General features: G+C 42.1%; 1 protein-coding gene across 9 annotated transcripts in view; it reads left to right on the top strand.

The window, feature by feature from the left end:
- The window catches only part of PDE10A (phosphodiesterase 10A), a 579,847-nt gene that overhangs the window by 347,950 nt on the left and 211,039 nt on the right, over positions 1-20,858 (top strand). Inside the window, exons 1-2 of one of the 9 annotated variants that reach the window (XM_025866538.2) lie at positions 90-344; positions 12,870-12,996. The exons of 5 other annotated variants lie outside the window; for them this stretch is intronic. In XM_025866538.2, the coding sequence (XP_025722323.1) occupies positions 12,960-12,996 (37 nt within the window). In that variant the 5' untranslated portion in view covers positions 90-344; positions 12,870-12,959. Of the gene's footprint in view, positions 1-89; positions 345-12,241; positions 12,419-12,869; positions 12,997-20,858 lie in introns of those variants that run through there. 3 more of the 9 variants (XM_073894213.1, XM_073894214.1, XM_073894216.1) reach the window with 3 other exon arrangements.

The raw sequence follows: 20,858 nt of genomic DNA, 5'->3' as shown, positions 1-20,858 counted from the left end.
CTGTGATGTCAGCAGCGCCAAAGGGAACAAGCTTGTACTCAGCCTCCGGCAGTTGGAATCTGTTGGAAGGCGGTTGGTCAATCCTTGGCCTATGAGATCGGACAGTGGAAGACCCCACTGGTGTCAACTTTGACTCCAGGTAGACAGGAAGTAATCTAAGGGCTTGTACAAGTCTCTGCTCCCAGGACAGTCTGCATGCCTGATGCCGACCCTAGGAGTCTGGCTGCCGAAGAGGCCAGGGAGGCCGGCTTAGAGGCTCCGAGCCGGTGGCCTGAGAAGCGTTCCTGCTCCTGCCTTCGAGCCGTGGCAGCTAGTGGCTGACTGTGGTATGGCAAGATTATATGGTGAGGAGGGGGCTTGTTCAAATGAATGCTTTTCAGTACCTACTGTGTACCAGGTGGTGTGCTAATAAGCCTGTTGAAACACTCGGGGGTTGTCTAAGTAGCTCTTTGATGATACCACAATGAAACACATAGTATCTTCCTAACTCATGTGGCTTAAATGATGGAGGCAGTGACTTTAAAAGGTTTCCTCTGATTTTTCATGACTGCAAGAGGTCACGAGAAAGACCGATGGGAACAAAACCAGAACCGATTGTAACGCAGCTCCGTCTGACAGCTGCACAGGAAGGGTAGTACTGGAGAAGGCGGGACTGCAGGGGCGCTGTGCCTTTGGGCAGCAGAGAACCATTTAGCCCAGTCGCGAGGGGGAGAGGTTGACTGAGCGAGGGCTGCACACAGAGGTCCGGCTGCCCTCTGAAGGGGAGGGCTGTGGTGCAGCTCAGGCTGCTCCTCTGTGTGTGCCTGGTCTCGCATGCCTTTGCGTAGAGCAGAGCACCTGTTATGTGTGAGGATCCCTGGCAGTCACAGTAGGGGAGGGTCGGCATACAGTTCATCATGCGTATCCTTTAAAATTCATCCCCAACTGTCCTGTAATACAGCAGTTCTGAAATGACCCAGGGAAGAAGACATTAGACTATGTTAGGCTGGCTGGGGTAGAGCTGAGGCTGGTCTGCAAGTTCTGTAGGGGAAGGCTTGTGTCTCCCCCTGAAGGGTTTGGAGAGGCACATGTGGGTGGGTGGGTGGGGGAGCAGAGAGGAGGAAAAGCATTTTGCAGAAGGACGACTGGAGATCTCTTCCAGACAGGAGAGAGGACGCACTGAGGCAAAGGTGCTCATGATGGATTTGTCTTTAAGGTCCATAGCCACGCTCCTAGATGGTAGCAAAAGCAAGTTTCTCACCCCTCGTCCAGGATTCGTAATTTAGAGTTTTCCTAATTTATTTGAAAAAAGTATAGAGATAATGGAACTTTTTTTTTGAAAATGGATTTGATTCTACTTATTGTATGAGCTTAACAGAAAATAGAAGAACCCAAGAAACCATTTATTGAACAATTATCACGTTCTAGACAGGATATTAAGAATTTTACATCCATTATCTTTATTAATCTTTACAATAATCCTTATAAGATTGCTACTTTTTTAAAAGACTATTTTATTTTATTTTATTTTATTTTATTTTATTTTATTTGAGAGACAGAGAGCATGAACAGGGGGAGGAACAGAGAGAGAGGGAGAAGCAGACTCCCTGCTGAGTGGGGAGCCCGATGTGGGGCTCAATCCCAGGACCTTGGGATCATGACCTGAGCCGAAGAGACACTTAACTGACTGAGCCACCCAGGCGCCCCAGATTGCTACTCTATAACCACCACTTTACAGATCTGAACCTTAGGATGAGTCCATTGCCCAGGGTCACACAGTAGGGTCATACCATTTGTACCCTGATTACACATCAGGGGAAGAACTTCGTTTTTCATGATATGGAACAACTTCTGAAAAAATGTTTTAAGTTTGGAAAATTTTAAGTACAGTTTTGCTAAAAAGTATTTTGTTATTTGTTTTTCCTGTTTGATAAGATACTTTGATAATAAGTTGCCAATACTTTTGCCTGTAACTTTTTTTTTTAAGATTTTATTTATTTGACAGAGAGAGACACAGTGAGAGAGGGAACACAAGCAGGGGGAGTGGGAGAGGGAGAAGCAGAGTCCCCCCTGAGCAGGGAGCCCGATGTGGGGCTCAATCCCAGGACCCTGGATCATGACCTGAGCCAAAGGCAGACGCTTAACGACCGAGCCACCCAGGAGCCCCCATTTGCCTGAAACTCTTAGAAGTTGTATTTTTAAAATCTCTTTGAAATTGCTAGTCTTATGGGGCGATCTCTCTCCAAAATGTGGAAATAAGAAAAGAAATTCAATATGAGTAGTAAAGTTTGCTTCCAAAATTGCACAAAACTAAATTTTACTATTCTCAGATGCAATTACAGATTTGCCAAAATATATATTGGTATTTTAGATATAACCAGTGAATTGACAGGTTTGGGGGTTTTTCCTCAAGAAACTATAAGTAGCAAATGTCTTTATTTTTTTTTACAGATTTTCATTTATTTATTTGACAGAGAGAGCGAGAGCAGGAACACAAGCAGGGGGAGTGGGGAGAAGAGGGAGAAGCAGGCTTCCCGCTGAGCAGGGAGCCCGATGTGGGGCTCGATCCCAGGACCCTGGGACCATGACCTGAGCCAAAGGCAGACATCTTTTTAAATTAGACATGTGAGTGGTTTATTGGTCTGACTCATGGCCTCCAATGAATGATGGCATCAAAGTTTTGGCCAAGTGTCTTTGCAGAGTTTGGGAGAACAGAGGATCAGGCTGGGGTTGCCAGGCTCCTGTAGTCAAAAGAATCTGGGTTTTTAGAATCAGACGCACTTGGTTCAAATTTCAGCTTTGCCAATCACAAGATGCTGGATGGATTTTGAGGAAGTTGTCTAACTTCTCTGAATTTCAGTTTCTTCACCCATAGATTGGACATAATCCTAACTTCACGATCTGGATCTTGTTTACCACTCCAGCCTTGTCTCCTGCCATCTTTATATGCTATACCTCTCTTTCAGTGTATGGCTCTCCAGCTTAGCACAGATTTTCACTGTATCACATACTGTCAGTTCTATTTTTAGTGATGCTAAATTTGCTCATTAGGTTCAGTTGGTGTCCGCCAGATGTCTCCACTGTAAAGGTATCTTTTCTCCTTTGTAATGAATAATCTGTGGGATGATACTTTGAGATGGTGTGAAACTCATATTTCTCAACACCCAGTTATTCAGGTGGTTTTAGCATTCATTGATTATCTTTGCTTGAATTATTATTTTGAGGTCTACAGAATGATGTTTTTTTGAAAAATTTTACTCTTCTTTCCTCATTTAAGTTTTGAATTATCCTATAAAGAAGAGCTCCCCGCCTCCCCTCCTTGTTAGGATATCAATATGGACTCATGAATTCCTTTTACATTCAATGTATAATAACACATTATCATATTTATCCTCTTTCCTTTATATTTAATGTGTTACAGTCCATTGTTGTACATATTATTTCTGATCCTCAAACTGCCCTAGATTTGGCCAGTATGAATCCTTTCAAGTCCTTTCCTTAGTCCATTTCACATATCTCCCATTAGTCTTAGATATTTCTTGCCCTTCTAGCACACATTTTTCCATATTTACTTTATGCTTTCCTATCTCAGACTGGGAAATGGCCATTTCTCCAAGGAGCCCTGGTCCTATTTAATGATAATGGTATCTGGTATCCAAGGCTTGAGGACTAGGTGTGCTCACTGCAACTTGGGTGTTATTTCTTTGAGGGGTTTTTAGTGTATTAGCTAAAATATATATATATTTACATGATAAGTTTAACAATGTTATCTCCAATTGAAATCCAAAACCATAGGGTTCTTTGTTACCAGGAATTGAAAAAAAATAATTATATCAAGTAATCAGTGTAGAAAGCAATTAATAGAAAGCTTATGTATTATAGGCTAGTATAATTTGGTAAGAATTTCAGCTTACACTACAAGTATTACTGGTGATTTAACGCACTTAGAATAATTTGTTTTGTGAGCTATGATAGCACAAGAAATCTTTTTTTTTTTTTAAGATTTATTTATTTGAGAGAGAGAAAGAACACGAGTGGAGGGGAGGGGCAGAGGGAGAGGGAGCAGAATCCCCACTGCGCAGGGAGCCTGACGTGGGCTCGATCCCAGGACCCTGAGATCATGACCTGAGCCGAAGGCAGACACTAACCGACTGAGCCACCCGAGCTCCCCATGATAACACAAGAAATCTGAGGAAGGTTTTTGTTGTGTCTGGAATTTTGACTTGATACTTTGCATCCTTAACTTACTCAAAATGACCTACGTGACTCATAATATTAGTGGCCTTATAAGATGAATAGTTTAGGAGTACATTTGCCATTTTAAAATTTCTTAAGTTATAGTGAAAATCTATTAAAACATAAATATTTACTAATAAGGCTTTAAAGATACTCCTGGGTGGCTCAGTTGGTTAAGCGACTGCCTTCGGCTCAGGTCATGATCCCAGGGTCGTGGGATTGAGCCCCACATCAGGCTCCCTGCTCGGTAGGAAGCCTGCTTCTCCCTCTCCCACTCCCCCTGCTTGTGTTCCCTCTCTCGCTGTCTCTCTCTCTCTCTGTCAATTAAATGAATAAATAAAATCTTTAAGAAAAAAAATAAAGATACTGAATGTGACTAATGTAATGTCTTACTATTAGCTGTAGATTTTGCTGATGCAACAAAATGCAGCAACAAAATGCTGATGCATTTTGATTTTTATAAAAATTTTTATTTTATTGTGATACCTCATTTGTGCTGGTTTTTCTCACTTTAGAATATTGAATCATCAACTTTCCTAATTAGGTCATTTTGAACTTTATCAAATATATGTGAGGATTTCAATTAAGACCAATTATGCTATAATGAACTTTTTTTGTGTGCGATAGTAGCATTTTTGTCTATTTGTATTTTAAATAGGTATTTGAGATCTTTTTGTTATGAACACATAATATAGTCTTTTAAATAAAAAGCATTGATGAATGAATGGGTCAGCTTTGTGGATTAAGTTCCTTTCTTCTGGCAAATAGCATAAAACCCATTGAAAGCAATTTCAGGAGGTTATATTCTTCATTTATGTCAGGCTACTTTATACTCAACAGCTACTTTTAACATTTTAAAATATCTTTTGAAGAGCTGTTTAAGCTCTTCGATTGTGAGTCCCAAGTGTGAGGTGAACTTGACATTGCCTTATGGCCAAGATTGCAGAGCAGGGCAGGACCAGATGAGTAATGCTTGTGGTGGTTCAGATCTCTGGCAACCCATTCCATACAGCTGTGGTTCTTGTTATTGGAAACCCTGGGCTTTGAGTGAGAGATAGCAGCCAGTACTGACAGGTTTACTATAGTAGAGCAAAGCAAAACAAAAACAATAAACAAATAATTTCTACATTGACACTGACTATAATTGCACCAATTTTATGTCAAGTATAAAACTTAAACCTCATTCCAAGTTCTGCCTTGAAAAAATAGCAAAGGCACGCTGAAAATACTTGTCAGGCAAAATGTATTCAGCTATTTCTTGGGCTTGGAAAGAAAAGCCCCCTTTGTGCTGGCTATTAAGATTTATAGACAAGGGCGCCTGGGTGGCTCAGTCGGTTGGGCGACTGCCTTCGGCTCAGGTCATGATCCCGGAGTTCCGGGATCGAGTCCCGCATCGGGCTCCCTGCTCGGCGGGGAGCCTGCTTCTCCCTCTGACCCTCCCCCCTCTCAGGTACTCTCTCTCTCATTCTCTCTCTCAAATAAATAAACCTTAAAAAAAAAAGATTTATAGACAAGGTTGCAGTGCAGTTCCGTTTGACCATATGCTAATTTATAATGAATTATGCAGTCTTTCAGTTTCCCCCCCTTTTCACTCCACCCTCTGCTCCTCCTTCTCTTCCCAATAAAAATACCTCTTTTCTTGCTTTACTGCTTTTATAATCCAGACGACTAATACAATATAATGAGAAAGTATCTGGGCAGAGCAACTCTGTCTCATTTTCTAATTTATTTTGATTTAAACACTTTGTTAATTGAGGGGAAATAACTGTAAAAATCTATGATTTCATCATGGTTATTGTAATTGAGTTAAATGTCTATACTTTCTTAAAAAACAATGCTTTAAGGGGTGCCTGGGTGGCTCAGTTTGTTAAGCGTCTGCCTTTGGCTCAGGTCACGATCCCAGGGTCCTGGGATCGAGCCCCACGTCGGGCTCCCTGCTCCGCTGGAAGCCTGCTTCTCCCTCTCCCACTCCCCCTGCTTGTGTTTCGTCTCTCGCTGTGTCTCTCTCTGTCAAATAAGTAAATAAAATCTTTAAAAAACAAAACAAAACAAAAAAACCCCACAATGCTTTAAGTCATACTGAGTGTCTGCACAAATATCCAAATCTTAAATGAAGGCGTTTTACTCCATATTATCTTGGAATATGTTTGACTTGATGGCAGGGGAATCAGCAAAATTATAAAGCTAACTTGATTTCCCTCACTCCCCAATAGTTAAATACCACCAAGAACTTTTTCTAATATTAAGCCAAGGTTGAGCGGATGGGGGAGATCTTTTCTCTTTCAAACTAAAAACTTAGTTTGAAATATATAGACATATAGTTAAAAAAACAAACAAATGAAGCCGTCTAGTTTTTACAGCAGTATTTAGCAACTTTATAAATTATCTTAACAGAAGATACATTTCTGGTTGATAATATGAAAAATATAAAGGCTAATAATATTAGTTAAAATAGAATAGTCACTCAGTTTTATAGGAGTGGCAACAAAACCAAAATGTAAAGAAAGCATTGTACTTGAAGTAATTAAACTCCGTTTTGGTTGCTGGATCTCTGAGACCTACATGACTCTGACAGTTACCTGGCAGCAATGTTTTCTGGGTGTTTCTGTGTGCGGAGGAGACCTTTACAACGTGCTTCACTTCACTTAACCTCCGTCATTTGAACCAGAATTCTAAAGAGGCAGAATTAATCGCCCCTCTTTCCTGGAAGACGTGAAAATTATGTCTTGTCTTGTCTTGTTTTTAAGTAGCACTTTCGCAAAGTACTTATGCCTTAGTTCTTCTGTCATATGTATCAGTAAAGAGGAAAAGAAATAAATCATTCATATGTTAACTTTGGGGAAACCTCCAAATTACCTGAAACACTTGTTGATGGATTTAAAGTCAACTCGTCCAAGGTCATACATGATAATCTGACAAACTGGGACCAGAAAGGCTTTTTGTGGAGGAAGCCTTTTATGGCTACATTAAATGTAGCATTCTATGCTGTCTACTATAAGATTGACCAACTCTTGTTAGTTGTTATTTCCAAGAAATACAACAATTTCAGTAGATTTGTTAATGCTGTTTGTAAAAGCTTTAAGCAGCAGTCTGCATGTGTTTGAATCTTTTCTAACTCTGCTGTCAGGTGCTCTATGAAAATAAGGTCCCTTCCTGCCCGCCCTGATATACAGTCTTTTCCCTTCTAAGGTAGTAGCCTGGAGTTTTTCTCACATTTGGTCCTCAATCAGTATGGGGGGGCGGGGCCTGGAGTTTACTAACTGCTAGGTTTCCTCCAATTTTCACTTGATAAAACATACAATGGTTAAATTTTCCATCAGTTCTGCTCGTGTTAATAAAATGAAACAGTGAATTAAATGGGAAATTTCTTCATCTTCTTAGGGAATAAATACTAAAAATTTATAGCAAAAATAACTTATCCCTATATAAGACCTGAGAGCCTAAGGAAATTCCTCATTTTGTTTTCCTTAAACTGCTGCTAAGGACAAGCGATTTAACTATTAAACTAAAATTTAAGAGCCGAGTGTTTGCTATGTTGAATTGTTCTAATTGGTTTCCTCCCATATATACTTTAAAACAATTTGTACTCTTGTCTTTTTCTTTCCATTTTCCTGTGAAGCGAATTACTTGAGCAGATGTAGTGCTGTGTGCAGTACTGTGACGGTGATAACATTTGGGGTCCACCAGAATAATCCAGGCTAAGCTCTTTCTCTCAAAATCTTTAATTTCATGTTTTGCCACATAAAGTAATATTCACAGGTTCCAGGAATTAGACATGGCTATCTTTTGGGAGGTCATTTTTGGGCCTACCACAGTATTTGACTTTTTACCTATAAACTGTTGGAGGTAGTAAGGTTGAGAAGTAGTAGGAGAATGGGAATTAGTATGGAATCTGAAGGCTCATTTGAAACATGGCTCAGTTACTTATTTGCTGTGTAAACTCTAGCAGGTTAACCTCTTAGTCTTCCTTTCTTCTTCTGTAAAATGTAGACATGATAGCAAATGTATCATAGGGTTATTCTGAAGATTAAATGATTTAATAGATGGAAAGTCAGTAGAATAGTGCCTGGTACATAGTAGGCCCCCCAAAATGTTGATGATTGTTATCACAAGCAGTTGGCTCAGAAAAGTTTTGCATAAATGAAGCAGCTGTGAAAGTTGGTACTTGGTGGTGGATACATTTGATATGCTTTGCTTGTATTCACCATAGTTCGTTATTTGCTCCGTGAAGGAACAGTGGCAGGATACCTAGGAAAACAGGAAAAGTTGTGTTATCTTTTGTTTGGGGGGGAGGGGTTCTGGTGGGAATGAGACTTCTCAATGTATTCCTTTTTTAGACTGTTTTAATTTTTGAATGTATAACAATCTGAAAAGACCAACAAAATAAAGGAAGTGCAAGAAATGAAAGTTCAGAGAGGATCATCTATACTTGACTATATAGCTAATAACAATCCCCAAAGAATAAAATTTGGAGTTTTTTTGGTGTCTATTCCTATGATTCATGAATCCATGTTGTTTCTTTTGATATATATGGTGATTTTTGTTCTTGAGTTCAAGTTTTATATTCAGTATGCTTTCTCAACAACCTTTTGTTGAATTTCATTTTTAAACATAAGTAGATTTATTAAGACTTGACAATTAGATCATTTGATAAGGACAAACTCACCTCAGAAAAATGTACTTAATTTGAAATACAGACCTTTAACTTATTAAACTGACATAGAGAATTGTAAAGTATAATGATTTAAAACATAGGCTTCTGTGTACTTACGAAGCTCTCATCATATAGTTTTTATTTTTCCATTGGTTTTGTTTTTTTAACCTTGCATTAACTTTAAATGAATGCTTTTGCTGCAGTTCACTTACTTTTTATTGTATCACACTGTACTTCTAGATACCTTATTAAGATCAGTAATGACAACTCAAATAGCCTGCATGAAGAAATCTGTTTTTGGTGAACATATATATGCCTTAAATAATTGGCACCTTACTTTGTGTGGGCCGCCTGGGTGGCTCAGTCGTTAAGCATCTGACTTCGGCTCAGGTCATGATCCCAGGGTCCTGGGATCGGCCCCACATCGGGCTCCCTGCTCGGCGGGAAGCCTGCTTCTCCCTCTCCGCACTCCCCCTGCTTGTGTTCCCTCTCTCGCTGTGTCTCTCTCTGTCAAATAAATAAATAAAATCTTTTAAAAAAATGTGTTTTGAACACATTTTCCAGTTAGTTTTTTAAAGTTTTACAGTAGCCCCAGGGAGTAGGTGGGTTAGGCATAGCTAAGGTCTTTTATCTTTGTGTGTTGTTATTTGCTTGTCTCCTCAGCTTGAGTAAGAGGCAAGGACAGTGTTTTTATCATCTCTAGATTTCTAGTACCTAGCATATTGTTGGTGCTCAAAAATAGTTGTTGAATGTACAAATAAATGTATAGTTGGGGGAAGAGATAAGAAAAATCACTAAAATTACCGTTAGTGATTTTTTCTAGGCGTATGTGGTAAATAAATGAAATTGCCAGAACAAAATTCCTTGTCCTTGGACTTCTAGTCATTGCTCCTCTCAGAACGACTGATTGATTCCTTTTTTCTGTTTTAAATATGATATCAGCTTAGGACTATTCAAACCCTTTGTGCCAAATGGAAAAAATTAAGCCCAAGTAGGATTTAGCACTTTTGCTCATCAAAATAATCAAAGGAAAATTCTCAAAGCTTGAATGCCTTAGCAGCACATTATGAGAAATTCAGTTTTATTTATTCTGTTTATCATAAATTTTAAGTGATATGCTTATTCCTCTCCGTCTTAGTCAGTTTTGGCTGCTGTAACAAATACCATAGGCTGGGCAGCCTAAACAACAGACATTTATGTTTCACTGTTCTGGAGGTGCAGGCTGATTGGGTTCCGAGTGAAAGCTACCTTCTTCCATTATCCTCACAGGGCAGAGAGAAAGACAGTCTCCCCTGTCTCTTCTGGGGCACTGACTGTCATGAGGCTTCTGCCCTCATGACCTCCCAAAGGCCTCACCTCTAAGTACTAAAACACTGGAGATTAGGACTTCAGCATATGAATTTTGGATAGTCCATATTACTATCCCTCTGTCAAAGTGTGGTGATAACTCAAATTAGTATTAAATGGTCCAAGCTGTTCCTCTCGATCATAAGGCTTCAGAAGACAACCCAATGTTCCTGGTTTTACAAGTGCTAAGAGATATGGACGGTTAGAACTGAACAGCTGACGGGCCTTTCCCCCCTGGTTTTCTTCCTTTACTGTCACCATAATGGATCTAAAAAGGAAATTAATAATTTATTTTCATCATCTATTTTTCTAACTTAGTAAACTTTGTAAAATTTAACACCTCCAAATTTGAACTTACCATTTTCATTGGCAGTAGGTGGTTATGCCGTACACACAGCTTCCCAGGCTTGAAAACTAGGGCCCATCTTCGTTCTCATTCACCAGTGACTGACCACCTTTAGTCAGTTGTGAAGTCTGGCGCTTTTCTCCCTTTTCCTTTTCGCCTCCTCATAGTTGTTCTAATACTCTGCTCTTTGTGGTCTCTGACACTGCCACGAACACCTTGAGGCCAGGAGTGGTACTAACATCTTACCATCACCCAGCACAACCCGACGCACAAACACGGTTGACTTCTAAGCAGTTAGCGCTTTAAGGCAGAAGGAGGTAGAAATCAGTTGGAGACTGACTTTATACCACGCACGTCACAACAGAGGCAGAAGGGCAGGCACACTGGGCTGGAGACAGCTGGGGTCTAGGTGCGGTTTTCATGAAGTCCTGAGAGTCGAAGCAGAGCCCAGGGAAGCGGAGACAAGGCTGTGTTTGCCACAGGTCATGGAGGTGCTTCTGTACCTCAAGAGTTGTTCACTTTGTTTTGAGACCGTGAGGCACTGATTAAGTGCTGTCTTTTTAAATATAAATCTGAAACAGATTGTTGTCCATTGGCTTAAAATGCACTTTGCTCCTGCCCTGCCATACGGTCGTTTCACTGGGGTGCGGCATTTACGAAAGAGAATCTTACATAAAGTTGGCGATCTTCCTGGATCCTTGTGGGGAGGAGGGGGCTTGGGGAGGAGCAGGGAGTCCTCATTTAAAAATAACCTTGACAGCGTCACAGTCCGGGGAAGAAGAGACCCGCGGCCGTTTAAGCGAAAAGGGGTGCCGGCTTCCCTCGGGCCTGCGGCTCTCTGCACTGCGGCGACTCAGCCACTTCGGGGAACCCAGCGGTCAGTGCTAAGTCCGGCGGAATTCCCGCCCGCGATCCACCCGCAGTCGGCGGCCCTCGGAGCGCAATCCCCATGCCTGCCAAAGCAGGTTCTCGTGGGCGCTTTCTGCAGCCAGGGTTAGGGGAGAGAGGCCAGAAGCGGTGGGAGGAGGCGTGGCAGGTGCAAGCAGCTGTGGGGGTTGCACCTTTAAATAGCCTTGCAGGTGGTTTTGTTTCTTTAGCCCATCCTCCAGCGGAGGGTGCTGGATGCGAGGCGTCGTACGCACGTCGGTTGGAAGAAGGCGTCTCCGTGTCATCTCGGTCCCATTCGGCGGGGTGCACGTCTGGGAGGACAGCTCGGCTGCACTTCCGGCGTGCGCGTGACGTCACCGGAAGTGCCTCGCAGCCACCTCCGCGGCGTGGGAGCGAGGCGGCTGGCTGGCGGGGCGTGAATGGCGCCCAGGCAGGGTCTGGGTAGGCCTAGCCGTGGGGGGCGGCCGGGCCACGTGGCACGACCCCGCCGGGAGCGGGGCGAGGAACCCGTGCGTGGGTCGCTGACGGGCTTGGGCACAGCCGCCCAGCCGGGCTCCCTGGGTCCTGGTGTCCCGAGGCCGTGCAGGAATGCGCCGGGGCACTCTCGCGTGGAGCGTGTGGTGCAACGGCCGGCCTCCCCGAGGGTCAGTGCGCGGCCCCAGGGGCCCCCCGGCCGCAGACGGTGGGGTTTGTTTCCCGGTCCCCAGCCACGTGCGGTGAAGAGAAGCTGACCCAGAGCCGGAAAGGCCCCAGCGCAGGGAGGAGGCTGGAGGGCCGCCTCCTAGGACCGCGTCAGTTTGGGGTACCCTGTGGCTACAGGAAGGCAGACGTGTGTCTAGACCCGGAAGCCCTAAGGTGGGGCAGCTCCGGGCTTGATGAACGTAGCGCCTCGTCGACGTTCTTGAGGATGCCCTTGTTTGCTCCTCCCGCTCGGCTCTGCTCCTTGGCTCTGCTCTCACGGAGGCGAGGTGGGTGCTTCCGCGGGCGCCCGGTAAGCGCCCGGGGAGGAGAGCGGCCTTTCCTGTGCAGTGGCTCCCCAGAAGACTGGCAGGGGATGACACTGTTGTCGTGATTGAGTGGCCCCGGCAGGCTGTGTCCCGAAGTGGCCACAGCCACCTTCCCTGATGGGGAGAGAGGCAGATGTTGTCTCCCGGGCCCTGATCAGAGGCAGTCACGGGGGGAAGGGGAGAGGCCGGAAGGATGCAGGAGTGCGGTGTAAGTCATCCGAGCAGGGTTCAGCGGCTTGTGCGGACCTGAGCGAGCACTGAGGGGAAGAGCGGACTGCAGGACGGCTGGGATGTTGAGCTTAGCTGCGTGGAGGGGCTTCACTTAGAGATGGGGTCCCCAAGAGGGACAAGATGCAAGAAGGGGGTGTCAATTATCCGATAGTTATTTGATGTTTTGTTTTGTTTTGTTCAGAAGCTAAAAGTATAGATATAGAAGTCACCTACAGAGATGTTACAGTTGAAGACATGGGGGTAGAGAAGACTTTGAAGGAAAGAATGTAGAATGAGGATAGAAGAGAGGAAATCCAGCATTTTAACAGGTGAGTAGAGTCTCTAAGTCAGCGAAAGAAACTTGGAAGGGCCTTTTAGACAGATAGCAAATTAGTACTTTGCAGCGCTAAGTGTTAATCTGCCAGTTTATCACAAAATTATCAATTGGCTGAAACTAGTTTCATTCATACCCTGAAATTTTTGGACATCAAGTCAACTCCCCACATCATGGTTAGCAGGATTTCGTTGTGTTGAAAAGGTTGCAGCGTTAATATCAGACGGGTTAGTTTTAACAGGTTTTAAAGGTTTCCATTAAGTTGTAGTTGGCCGTTTTTCATTTGACTTGTCTTAGGATGGTGGTTGGTCTGTCGAAGGCTTTGTTTGCTTTAGGCAAGTTGATTGTTGGCTAACTGACCTCTGCTGTGTTACGTAGGAGAAAGTATCCAGAAAGCAAGAGACGGGTTAGTAAGACCCGAAATTGCCGAGTCCAAGGAGATGAAGGCAGAGCTCATGATATTTAACTGTCCAGGGAAGTTTAGCTTGTATTTCCCAAAGCAGTTTCGGCGCCATGCTGGGGGACTGATGTCACAGTGTGGTGATGAAGGCTGAATCAGAGTGAAGGGCACCACAGTCAGCACTGGACTGCCAGTTTGATGGTGGAAGAGGGAAAACGAGAATGTGCGACGAGTTTACCAGGCTTGCAGGAGGTTGTGTTGCTGTTGTTTCAGGATGGGGGGCAGCCTGAGCATCTTAGCGGTCTGTGAGAAGGGGAGAAAGAGAGTTTGAAGACCTGCCAGTGGGAGGGCCATGTGGATCCCCTGACCTTGCAGGCAGAGCTGGTGGAGGCGAGGGAGAAGGAGGGAGAGCATGGAAATCGGGTAAAGGTTCAGAGAGGTGTCGAAGAGGAAAAGTGAAGGAGCCTCTCGGGAGAATAAAGGTCAAGCTTTGTGTCAGGGAGATGATGATATGTGTGGATGTCTGGTACAGGGAGTCGTCTAGGGAGAAATAAAGGAATTGGCACAGCTGCGCGTGTTAGTCCAAACAGTGGGAAAGGCCTGCGGAAGGAATTGGATGATTGGGTTTACCTCGTGCAGGGATGAGCAAGGGATTCTGTGGTGGTAGCTAAGGCATCATTGCAATAGTTGGCAACGGTTTTCAAACTCAGTGGGGAGGCCGAAGTCCGTTCAGGTGGCGGAGAAGGCAGGTGAGCAGGGATGGGTGTGTCCAAGGGGCAGAGAGCAGACTCAGCAGGAGCGAGGGCTAGGACGAGGTGTGTCAGTCCGCTGGGCCGGTGTGACACAGTGCCCGAGACTGGGGGGCTGAAACAGCACGTGTTCATTTCTCACAGCCCCGGCTGGGGGTCAGGATGAAGGTACTGGCTGTTCCAGGTCCTGATGAGGTTCTCTTCCTGGCTTGCAGATGGCCTTCTTCGTGCTGTGCTGCGTCCTCACATGGCATCTCCTCCCAGAAGGCCACTGATCCCACCGTGAGGGCCCCACCCTCAGGACCTGATCACCTCCCAAGAGCCCCCCCGTTCCAGAGAGCATCACGTGGAGGGTTAGGGCTTCAATGTGAATTTTGTGGGGGGGTTACCTTTCAGCCCATGGCAGAAGGTGTGGTCAGTGAGGGAATTTTTGTCCTGGAAGGAGAGAGCAATTTTTCTTCATGGTTTATAACATCGTGACTTCCAACCTATAGAGAGAAGTATTTGGGTGTGAATTAATTATATTTATTTTATTTTATTTTTTATTATTTTTTTAAAGATTTTATTTATGTATTTATTTATTTGAGAGAGAGAATAGAGAGAGAGAGAGAGAGCACTTGAGACGGGGGAGGGTCAGAGGGCGAAGCCGACTCCCTGCCGAGCAGGGAGCCCGATGTGGGACTCGATCCCGGGACTCCGGGATCATGACCTGAGCCGAAGGCAGTCACCCAACCAACTGAGCCACCCAGGCGCCCTGATTATATTTATTTTAATTTAACAGGCAAGCTTGAAGGAATAATAAACAGTAGGTTTAATGTAATTTTGTAAATCTTTTTTATTAGCTGTATAACCAGGAAGATGGTGTAATTTATGAAGTAAAGTACAGTATTTTGAGATAGCTGTAAATCATGGTATAAATGCATCATAATTTTTTTAATACAGAACTATTTAACATACAAGCTGAATCGAAACTAGTGAAAATGTTTGGTCTTGGTTATTCAAAATATAAGTTTATTTATTACCTTGGTGAAATTTTTAATTAGCAAATATGATGCTTTAAATATTTAAAATTTAAGGTAATTTTTAAATCAACTCTTTTTAAAAATTAACTGTGGGTAGTTTTTATAAGGCAGTTTTTCTCTTCAGGAATTTCTCAATCCTGGTCTGAGTGATGTGACTGTTTGAGCCCCACCTGGTCATTGAGTGTACCTCTGCCCGCCTTTCAGATCTTAGAGATCTGTTTTTAGAAATAAAACACTGATGAACACTTGAAAGCAGTTTTAATTTCATTCTCAGCCCCCAAACACATGTTTTAATGGAGCTAATGTAAGTGTTACAAGTATATTTTCTAACAAATTGCTTTCTCTTTAACTCTTCTAAATGGAATATAATGGAATTACTCTTCTGGAGCTATAACTGTGACATATATTTGCATAAGTAGAGGAAGTTGTCATATAGAGCTAGAGCACCCTTTTTAAAAAAAGTACTCACTTTCTTGGGGCACCTTGGTGGCTCAGTTGGTTAAGTGTCTGCCTTCTGCTCAGGTCATGATCCTGGGGTCCTGGGATCCAGCCCTGTTTCCATCTCTCTGCTCAGCGGGGAGTCTGCTTCTCTGTCTCGTACCCCCCCCACTTGTGCTCTCTCTCTCTCTCTCTCTCTCAAATAAATAAAATGTTTTTATTTTATTTTATTTTATTTTATTTTATTTTATTATGGTATGTTAATCACCATACATTACATCATTAGTTTTTGATGTAGTGTTCCATGATTCATTGTGCATAACACCCAGTGCTCCACGCAGAACGTGCCCTCTTTAATACCCATCACCAGGCTAACACATCCCCCCACCCCTCACCCCTCTAGAACCCTCAGTTTGTTTCTCAGAGTCCATCGTCTCTCATGGTTCATCTCCCCCTCTGATTTCCCCCCTTCATTTTTCCTTTCCTACTTTTTCTTTTTTCTTTTTTTTTTTTTTAACATATAATGTATTATTTGTTTCAGAGGTACAGGTCTGTGACTCATCAGTCTTACACAATTCACAGTGCTCACCATAGCACATACCCTCCCCAATGTAAATAAACAAAATCAAAACATACTTTCTTTAAGGTTGAGTTTGAGGGCAAAAACTTTTATTATAATTAATGTAATATGTTGGACTGTTTGTTTTGTTAATAAGTGGCTCAAACCTGCTTAGCTCACAACTTTAGCCTACACCCTACCCTCACAATTACACACCTCCCTTCCTCTTAGGTTCACACAGCAGGGGTTGAAGTGCCAGACACTGTAGACTGATAAGATAAGAAGCACATGAGCCATTGCCATAAACCAGGGGTCCCTACTGGGCCGGCTGACGCACACAGTCCTCCTCTGATGTCAAACAGCTGATAAGTAGCTCCTTGGCTCCTTTCCCACATTTTGTGCCAGAGCGGGAAAAGACTCTTTGTCTAAAAGAGCAGCTTTACTGAAGTATTTCTTTTTTAAATATATTACTGCTTTTCTTGACTGTAGGCCAGATTCCTGTCTGTTTAAACAGTTTAACATTATTTCTGAATTGTTTGGCAGAAGTGAATGTTTGTTAGTGAAAATATGTTTAATTCATTATGCATGATATTCTGCGATATGTTTGTTACCCCTTACAAGGCTTCACACTTGGTATTTTTTTGTGAAAAAATAAGTGTGGCAAATTTGATGAAAGGGGTAGTTCAGTGGTCTTTTATAAAAAAAGCTTTTATATACATTGTCATCAATATCACCCTATCTTTATGAACCTATAGGGAAGGGGGAAAGACTGACCATGGAGGGGGATCAATTCAGCAACACTTAACATCTGGAAGGCCATTTGTCTCAACATATTGGCATTTATACTGAAATATGGAGAAATAGTAGATTCATGAGATTTAACCATTTAGACTGGTGATGATCTACTGGTGCATATGCCAAACATTCTTTCTACTGATTAAAAAAAAAAAAATCCAGGCAGAACATGTTGTAGAGCCAAATTGTCCTTATAGTGATAAAGTCTGAGCAGTCTGTCATACGGTGAAATGTCTGCTTAACTATGTAAATGGCTCATTGTGAAACCCTAAGGAGGAAAGATAAGATTCAAACCTGTAATTCCATGCCTGCCTTGTTAAAAAAGGGATCCCAAGGTGCCCATATCAAAATGAAAGATCTGTAAACCTAATTAGCCTAGCTCATTTTATATAAGAAGTTATTAGTTACTAATTCTGAGATCAGCTCAGATTAGTGAAATTCAACTTTTGCATTATCACCTAAACTCACATTTCTAAATACACACCAACTGAATAAAGTTGGCAATGAGAATTATAGATCACAATAATCAGCGTGTACAACCAATTAGAACCAAGACTGTCTGTTTAACATGTATATTTTTGTCACCAGGGAAGCTGAAAAAGTGTCTTGGGAATTTAGAAATATCACAGTTCTTAAGCTGTGATATTCTGTGGAGGCCACTTTTACAGCAACACAGTGTTTTGTCTTTAACTATTGTATAAACTACTGTTTTATATTTATGTGTTAGTGATAGCTAACATTTACTGAATGCTGTTTTAAGCGGTTTTCATCTATAATCCTTATTTAATCCTTAGACCAGGTATCGGTATAAATACTATCGTCCTCTCCCTTTTACAGAGAGAAGTTGAAGCACAGGAAGGTTAAATAACGCTCAGGAAGTGGCAGAGCTCAGAGACAAACCCTGGCAGGTCTGTCTTTAACAGGTGGCATTTTATCCTGTAAGAGAAACAGGAATTAGAGTTTTTGAACTAAGAGGTGACATTCATGAAACTTTCAAGAAATCCAAGGTGCTGTGTTTGTATTTAAATCTCTCTGTGATAAAAAGATCAAGCAGCCAGATCTAGGGTGCTTTACTGCTTCTGTGCAGTGGGCTTGCATAAATAGTGTGCAGAGTTCTGATGCCGTATTCCTAATCACGGCATTCCTTAGTCACCAGGCAGAAGGTGGCTCCCTGATTATTAAGAACTCCAGCTGTTTTGTTGAGGGGTTGATATTGTCAAGACATTGACAGTAAGGTGGCAAGTTGAGGGGCGTGTACATGATCTGAAGTGGAAAAGCTGTATTGGGAGCACGTGGTAGAAAACTTGTGTTTGCTGCACCATGTAGTATGACTGGATTTTGAGACAAACATAGCAGGCAGATCAACTGGTACTGAGCACTTGTGAATGAGAACTCATTTTAAGAGTAAGATCAGTTTGTCTAAGAGGTGAAGTATCATGCTTCTCAGGGGTATCTTGTGTTTAAAAATGGCTACAGTCACCAATTAGAGAACTGTCTTTCCAAGGACAAAGTGTGAAAAGGGCTTATGTTCTGTCGGCATTCTGACCTTCCTTTCCCCTCGGTAATAACTTTATTCATAGCAGTGAGATTGACGCTTAAGGGTAGGAATGAATGTTTTTAATATCTCAGTGTGTTAATTTCTTGTTCCAGTCTATTGGCAGGACGTGATTCCTTAGCTTCCCAACAGAGTTGTATGGAATGTGCTGTTCAGTGTTTTCATATTTATCAGGAAGAGCTAGTAGAATCAACAAAGAAAGTAACCTGTTAGCAGAGGACTTGATTCCCACAGACTCAGGTTTGTAAGCTTGACTGCTAACGATCCTGGGTCACGATGTATGTAGCTTTCTGCCCCAGTGGGTTCAGTGTAGAACAGGCATGTCCTAAATGGGATCAAAAGGGTAACATTGTTTTAATAATAAGTATTATTAATAATGAAGTTACTGGAAGTAATGGGAGCACTTACTCATTCAGATCTGAAACAGTCATCAAATGCCTACTATGTGAAAAGAGTCAGTCCTCATTATTTGTAGATTCTGTATTTGCAGGTGTCTACTCACTAAAATTTATTTGTGACCCCAGAATCAATATTCATGCTTTTGCTGTCATTCGTGGACATGTGCATACAGAGTAGCGGAAAATATGACTCATCCTACGTGCACATTCCAAGCTGAGGTCCAACAATGCAGCACTCTGCCTTCTTGTTTCAGTTCTCCTACTGTAAACAAGTCCTTTTTGCAGTATGTGTAATGCCATGTTTTTCTCGTTGTTGCTTTTTATTTGTGATATGGCTGTTTAAAATGGCCCCCAGGCATAGTCCTGAAGTGCTGTCTGTTGTTCTCAATTAAGCACAGAAAGGCTGTGATGCGCCTTATGGAGGAAATACAAATGTAACACAGGCTTTGTTCAGGCAGGAGTTAGAATGCTGTTGGCAGTGAGCTCAATGTTAACTAATCAACGATATATATTAAATAAGGTGCCTTTAAGTAGACCCACACATGAAACAAGGTTGTGTGTTGATCAGTTGATGAAAATGTTGTGACTGGAAGTTCAGAGGAACCTAACCCTGTATTTTGCCTTGGGGGTGATGAATGGTTCAGTATTTGCTAATTTACTGTTTGTGTTGGCTTTATACTAACAAGAATCAACAGTAATTACAGGCTCTGGGGATAAGAAGATGAATACGATGTAGTTTCTGCCTTCAAAGATCATGCTAATTGTGGAGAGAGACTTAAGTCAATGTTTGGAAAATTGATGTACTGAAGATCCTACATAGCTTAGGTCTTTCAGCAAAAACTTTGAAGACTCTTTTGGGTTGAGATGGCAGCTTATGACTTTTATTAAAGAAAATTTAGTTATTCCTACTTTGAAATTAAGTAGTGCTTGAGAAGATTGATTTTGATTCTGAAAACATCACTCATCTTAGATAAGATATACTGTTTTCTTGATAGTAAAATAGCAAAATAATGGGAATTGTAATTTCATGTATGTATTTTTGAAAGAGGATAGTAATACACATTATATGCATTACATTAATTTTTACCAGGGACTTTCCCATTTATCTTGATTGTTTCTCTAGTGGGTGCAACTACGTTTAAGCATTAGGAAGAGTGTAGTCATACATTTGCATGTTTTAGATGTCCATCAGATTAATAGTCCTTTTTTTCCATGTTCGTTTTTTTAAGCATGATATTTATGCAGTTATTAAAAAGATTCTGCCTTTAAAAAATTTATAACTAAGTATAAGATGTTCAGAAAGGAGAGTTTTATTAGGTTGCAGAGACTGCCGTAGGACAGTCACCTTGGACTATACACCCTTTTACATTACCTCCTGTTACTTTTCAGCATTCTCCGCATGTAGAATGCAGTCCTGAGTCACTGACTGTGTTATTTCTTGAGCCAAGCTGCCTTTAAAAATACTCTCCTGATGGCACTTTTCTCCACCCTATTTAACTTTAATATTTTCAGGATATGTGGGTCAAAAATATCTTAAGACCAATGGTATCTTCAAAAACTAATTAATTAACATCAGCAAATAAAGATCACCCAAAGTAAGCTGTGTCTGGTTCAGCTTTCTTTGAAGAAAACTACTTTCATCCGTATTGTAGGTTTGTGATCGTAGCTTGGCAAGTCAAACTGTATTCTTTACTTGTGGCACCAATTATAGTAGGAGAAAAGGTTTGATTAGTAAGAAACGATAAAATTGCCTCCTTTTATGCAGGTGTATTCTTTTTTTTAAGAGAGAGATAGAGAGACAGTGCGTGAGCTCTGGAGAGGGTACAGAGGGAGAGGGAGACAGAGATGATTAAGCAGGCTCTGCACCCGGCACAGAGCTCAGCGGGGCTCGATCTCACAACCCTGAGATCATGACCTGAGCCGAAACCAAGAGTCAGATGC

Source organism: Callorhinus ursinus, unplaced genomic scaffold (genome assembly GCF_003265705.2).
Source record: "Callorhinus ursinus isolate GAN/ISIS: 27379988/994484 unplaced genomic scaffold, GSC_fseal_2.0 scaffold6, whole genome shotgun sequence".
Classification (NCBI taxonomy): domain Eukaryota; kingdom Metazoa; phylum Chordata; class Mammalia; order Carnivora; family Otariidae; genus Callorhinus; species Callorhinus ursinus.
The sequence above is the reverse complement of the archived record's forward strand: the minus strand, read 5'-3'. Positions and strand labels throughout refer to the sequence as shown.